Consider the following 5,744-nt stretch of genomic DNA (forward strand, 5'->3'; position numbering starts at 1 on the left):
CAGCTCTCTTTTTTTTTCCCTACACGTAAAAACGATAATGAATACTACTAAGGTCTATGGAGGAAATTAACTATATTGTTTATTTATCAATGACGTATCAACTATTGACGAAAAGAGAGCTTATTGTTATCTTTAACAACAATAATATATAACGAAAGAGAGACTAATAAAACATGCTTATTATACTCATCGTTTGATAGGAAAATTGAAAGAATTCAAAAATTCAAATGGTGAATACTCAATAGTGAATATTATACGAATTTCTCATTGTATTATTGGAAATGTGTTTTCATATTATTATTGTTTTTTTTTCCTTTGTATTTTTCTGTAAATAATGAAGGATCGTATCTTGGATCCTTCATCTTTTTTTTTTTTTTCTCGACACTATTACAGAAAAGACCCCTTGTTCGTTCAGAATTTACAGTTTGTGCCACCGCCGAACAAAATAAGAAAAAAGTTTCGTAAAAAGGTTAGGAGTTGAAGACCAGAGAGAGGGAGAGAGAAAACAAGGAAAGAGGCTAAAAAAAAAAGAGAAAGAACACAAATTTAAGAGGGAAACACAACAAGGAAGAGAGCGGAGAATTAGAAAGCCATCGATTCCGAATCGATTTTTCAGGTCGAAAATTACGGAAGATTCGATTTTGGGAAGTTGGCCTCAAATCTGAACAAAGTCTCTGTTTTTTTTTTTTTTTTTTTAGATTCGATTTCGGAAAAAGGTGTGTTTTTTTTTTCTTTGTACCATTTTACTTAGAAGCTTGGATTCCAAAACCAAGTACGATTGAGAGCAGAGGAGTTATTACGCTCAGGTAACAGAGTCGGTTCATTTACCCCCTTTTTCAAATTTATGTTCATCTGATCTCTCTCTCTCTTCTATTTTCGGATAAAAGAGATCCCTTTTTTTTTTCTTATTTTCAAAATCTCTTAATTCTCTCGTTTGTTGAATTTTGTAGTTTGTGATAGGCGAAGAGAAAAAAGAGTCGAGTTTTAGAGAGAGAAAGGGAGAGACGATAGAAATGGATGAGGTAGGTCCTCAAGTAGCTGCTCCGATTTCAATTCACCATCCCATGGGGAAAAAACGAGATCTTTATCATCATCATCAGCCACACTGGCTTGTGCCATCTCAGCAGCCTAAAAATGATTGGAATCCCAATATGTGGGAGTGGAATAGCCAAAGATTTGAAGCTAAACAAGTTGAGGAGGAGGCAGCAGAGTCTCTCCGCCTTGGTAGTAGTAACAATAACAACAACAACAACAACAACGGTGGTTTGAGTTACGAGGGAAGAGGAGAAAGAGGCCTTGATTTGAATCTAGCCACTGGTTTTAACGATTTGGAAGACACCCCGGTGGCTGTAACCAGTCCTCCTAACAAGAAGGTTAAGTCCAGATCTCCGGGAAGGGGCGGCGGCGGCGGAGGAGGTAACTACCCTAAGTGTCAGGTTGATAATTGTAAGGAAGATCTATCAATTGCTAAGGATTATCATAGAAGACATAAAGTCTGTGAGGTTCATAGCAAAGCTACCAAAGCTCTTGTTGGCAAACAGATGCAGAGGTTTTGCCAACAGTGTAGCAGGTGAAAAGAATCTGACTTTTTTTTTTTATTGTAATCAATCCTTTTTTAGCTAGTGATGATTGGGTTCTTAAAGATTGCAACTTTTTGGTTGCTAGGTTTCATCTGCTATCTGAGTTTGATGAGGGAAAGAGAAGTTGTAGGCGTAGATTGGCTGGTCATAACAGGCGGAGGAGGAAAACGCAGCCCGAAGAGATTACATCTCGGGTTGTAGCTCCTGGGAATCGTGATAATACTTCTAATAACGCTAACATGGATGTCCTGGCTTTGTTAACAGCTTTAGCTTGTGCACAAGGTACTTAGGTTCTGCATCATTCTCTCTCTCTCTCTGGTTATTCTGTTTTTAGATGATCCATGTTTTGTAACAAAGTCTGTTTTGTGTTCCTTCAGGTAGGAATGAAGCTAAACCTAACGGGTCTCCGGGAGTGCCTCAAAGAGAGCAACTTGTTCAGATACTTAACAAGATCAATGCTTTACCTTTACCTATGGATCTTGTCTCAAAGTTGAACAATATTGGAATTTTAGCCAGAAAAAATCCGGATCAACCTTCCGCGATGAACCCTCAAAATGGTATGGATGGGGCTTCATCTCCCTCTACCATGGACTTACTTGCTGTTCTCTCGTCAACTTTAGGCTCATCTGCACCTGAGGCTATAGCATTGTTATCTCAAGGAGGGTTTGGTAACAAAGAAAGCAATGAAAAGACTAAGTTAACTTCTTCGGATCACGGTGCTACAACCCAATTAGAAAAGAGAACTTTGGAGTTTCCTTCTTTTGGGGGAGGAGAGAGGACAAGTAGCAGTAACCATTCTCCTTCTCAGGATTCAGATTCACGCGGTCAGGACACCAGATCGAGCTTATCTCTACAACTATTCACCTCTTCACCAGAGGATGAAAGTCGACCAACAGTTGCATCTTCAACAAAGTATTATTCTTCAGCCAGCAGTAACCCTGTTGATGATAGATCACCATCATCGTCTCCGGTCATGCAGGAGTTATTCCCGCTGCAGACTTCTCCTGAAAGCAGGAGGTGTAACAATTACAGAAACACTAGTCCCAGTCCCAAGACCAGTTGTAGGCCCCTAGAGCTCTTTGGCGCATCAATCAGAGGTCCTGCTGCAAATCCTAATTTTAATGTTTCCAGGCATCAATCTGGTTATGCCTCATCTGGTTCGGATTATTCTCCTCCCAGCTTAAACTCTGATGCTCAGGTATGCAGCAAGTCATATTCCCTTAGTAAACTAAATAAAGTTCTTACTAAAGCAGGTCTAAAGCCATTTTTTTATGGTTTTACAAACAGGACCGCACAGGAAAGATAGTTTTCAAACTACTTGGAAAAGATCCTAGTCAGCTCCCTGGGACATTGCGAACAGAGGTGATTGCTTCTGGGGCATTTCTAGCCTTCTTAAAATGTTAAAACATATATATATTAAGTCCTAACAGTTGGCAATTCTTAATTTCAGATCTATAGCTGGCTTTCTAGCATTCCATCAGAAATGGAGAGTTATATCAGGCCTGGTTGTGTTATCTTATCAGTCTATGTGGCAATGTCAGCCTCTGCTTGGGAACAAGTGGGTGAATTTACTGGATGGTTAAAGTATTGGTTAACACTAATCGAATTTGCTCTAAGCATAAGGAGCTGATTGGGTTTTATGTTTCATTTGCAGCTTGAGGAAAACTTGCTGCAACGGGTTAGTTCTTTGGTTCAAGATTCAAATTTTTGGAGTAACACAAGATTTTTGATCAATACAGGCAGACAGCTTGCATCATACAAACATGGTGAGTGCTCATAGCCTGATACCTCTGTGTCTTTTGGTGCGTATGGTCTGCAAGATAATGACTTAGGCTATGCATTATTACAGGTAGAATTCGTCTGAGCAAATCTTGGAGAACTTTGAATTCACCAGAGCTGATCACGGTGTCTCCGTTGGCTGTTGTAGCCGGTGAAGAAACAGCTTTGACAGTAAGGGGTAGAAACTTGACTACTGAGGGAATGAGGTAAACAATTTTTGTATGGATTTAGCTATTTTTTGCATCTTTCTGTCTTTTTCCCTCTAACCTTTAAGGTCAATGCTGCAGTTTTCGTTGCGCGCATATGGGTAACTACGCGTCAATGGAGGTAACTGGAACAGAACATAGAAGAACGAAATTCGATGAGTTAAACGTAGGTAGTTTCAAAGTTCAGAGTGCAAGCCCTGTTTCTCTAGGACGCTGTTTCATTGAGGTAAGGACTTTGAAATAACCAAATTTTTAGTTTCTTAGTATGTCTTGGTTTTTGGAAGATGTTAGTTTAACAGTTCTTTTTATGTCAAAACAGGTGGAGAATGGATTCAGAGGTGACAGTTTCCCTTTGATAATAGCCAATGCCAGGATTTGCAAAGAGTTGAATCGCCTTGAAGACGAGTTTCATACAAAAGACGTGATAGAAGAACAAACACACAACTTAGATCGTCCGAGATCAAGAGAAGAAGTTCTTTGCTTCTTAAATGAGCTCGGTTGGCTATTTCAGAGGAAATGGACATCCAATATTCATGGAGAATCCGACTTCTCTCTTCCCCGCTTTAAATTTTTGCTCGTATGCTCGGTTGAAAGAGATTACTGTTCCCTCATAAGAACTCTCCTGGATATGATGGTAGAGAGAAATTTGGGAGAAGACGGTCTGATGAACAAGGAGTCCTTAGATATGCTGGCTGAGAGTCAGCTATTGAATCGCGCTGTCAAAAGGAGAAACACAAAAATGGCTGAAACGCTGATTCATTATTCTGTTAATCCCTCTACTAAAAACTTCATCTTCTTACCTAATATCGCTGGACCTGGCGGTATAACACCTTTGCATTTGGCTGCTTCCACATCTGGTTCTGATGATATGATTGATGTCCTAACTAATGATCCACAAGAGGTACAGTTTCTATTTTTAGAACCCATCTCTTTAGCCTCTTGTTTTTTCACTAACCCGAGTTTTCACGTTGTTTCAGATTGGATTATCTTGCTGGAATACTCTAGTCGATGCAACCGGGCAGACTCCATTTAGCTATGCTTCAATGAGAAACAACCACAGTTACAACTCCTTGGTGGCTCGTAAACTTGCAGATAAAAGAAACGGTCAAATATCTCTGAACATCGAAAATGGGATCGATCAGATTGGTCTGAGTAAGAGACTAAGCTCAGAGCTGAAGAGATCTTGCAACACATGTGCAAGTGTCGCTCTAAAGTATCAGAAAAGGGTTTCAGGTTCACATCGTTTGTTCCCAACACCGATCATCCACTCGATGCTTGCTGTTGCTACAGTCTGCGTTTGTGTCTGCGTGTTTATGCATGCGTTCCCTATTGTCAGACAAGGCTCTCACTTCAGTTGGGGAGGTCTTGATTATGGCTCAATCTGAGGTTTGTATAATTAACTGCTGTTAGAAAGAGTAAAAAATGTGGTGAAGGATCCTGAGAACAAGAGGCAAAGTGAGAAAACCCAAAGACATGTGTGAATTTGGTCATTACAGAGAATGAGATCAAATACGCACTGGACTTTTATGAGCCAGAGAGTACAGAGAAGAAACAGGTTTTGGGAGTCAGAGCAGACACAGCTTCAACACCCGAGTTTTTTTTAATACTTTGGCTAATTATGTTTTCATTCTTGAATCTGTTAATGTCCTTGTACTTAATTACAGTTTTTAGTTTCTTCTCTTTTAACAACACAGAAGCTGTAGCTATTTACTGAATCTTGTTTTCTTCCTTGTATCTACTTTGGAGATTGTTGTAAACTTGTAATGTAATATCTTTTCTTATTGCTATGTAAAAGTAGTCATTAGCCACTTGCTAAACATATTTAATGAAAGTGAACCACAACGTGTCACGTGAGTTACGTGCTATATCGACTATTATTGTTCAGTGTTTTACCCTATCTTCATTTTCTTCCCACAAAATGTTTTAAAAAGTTTTTTTTTTTTATCACTTTTCTAAATACAAACAAACCAATAATAGTTTCTTGTACAGTTGAAAATAGATAAGAACGCAGAAAAAGAAAAAAGATTCCGTCAACTTTTCTCCCAACATATTGAACAATTAGTGGTTATGTGTAATTTTCTATAGATAGCTACTGATGATTACGTGGATCACACTTCTGTTTTTATTATTATTTATTTTTAAATAATTTTAGATTACTTTTCTATTTTTTTATTATTTA

General features: G+C 38.7%; 1 protein-coding gene across 1 annotated transcript; it reads left to right on the forward strand.

Moving 5' to 3' along the window:
* Positions 1–427: 427 nt before the first annotated feature.
* LOC104751555 (squamosa promoter-binding-like protein 16) lies at positions 428–5,373 on the forward strand. The gene is made up of 11 exons (XM_087493192.1): positions 428–806; positions 951–1,570; positions 1,666–1,862; positions 1,958–2,778; positions 2,868–2,942; positions 3,031–3,138; positions 3,235–3,346; positions 3,430–3,565; positions 3,647–3,791; positions 3,885–4,466; positions 4,543–5,373. Exons 2-11 carry the CDS (start codon positions 1,014–1,016, stop codon positions 4,948–4,950), a joined length of 3,141 nt encoding a protein of 1,046 aa, XP_087349318.1. The 5' UTR covers positions 428–806; positions 951–1,013; the 3' UTR covers positions 4,951–5,373.
* The last annotated feature ends 371 nt before the right edge of the window (positions 5,374–5,744 follow it).

The sequence above is a fragment of the Camelina sativa genome, chromosome 16 (genome assembly GCF_030686135.1).
Source record: "Camelina sativa cultivar CO46 ecotype springtype chromosome 16, ASM3068613v1".
NCBI lineage: Eukaryota > Viridiplantae > Streptophyta > Magnoliopsida > Brassicales > Brassicaceae > Camelina > Camelina sativa.

Excerpts from the sequence above, each read along its gene's own strand:
- LOC104751555 (XM_087493192.1), top strand. The coding sequence starts at position 1,014 with ATGGATGAGGTAGGTCCTCAAGTAGCTGCTCCGATTTCAATTCACCAT. Across the intron at positions 2,943-3,030 it reads CTGGGACATTGCGAACAGAG|ATCTATAGCTGGCTTTCTAG; the intron begins GTGATTGCTTCT and ends TCTTAATTTCAG. Across the intron at positions 3,566-3,646 it reads TTGACTACTGAGGGAATGAG|TTTTCGTTGCGCGCATATGG; the intron begins GTAAACAATTTT and ends TCAATGCTGCAG.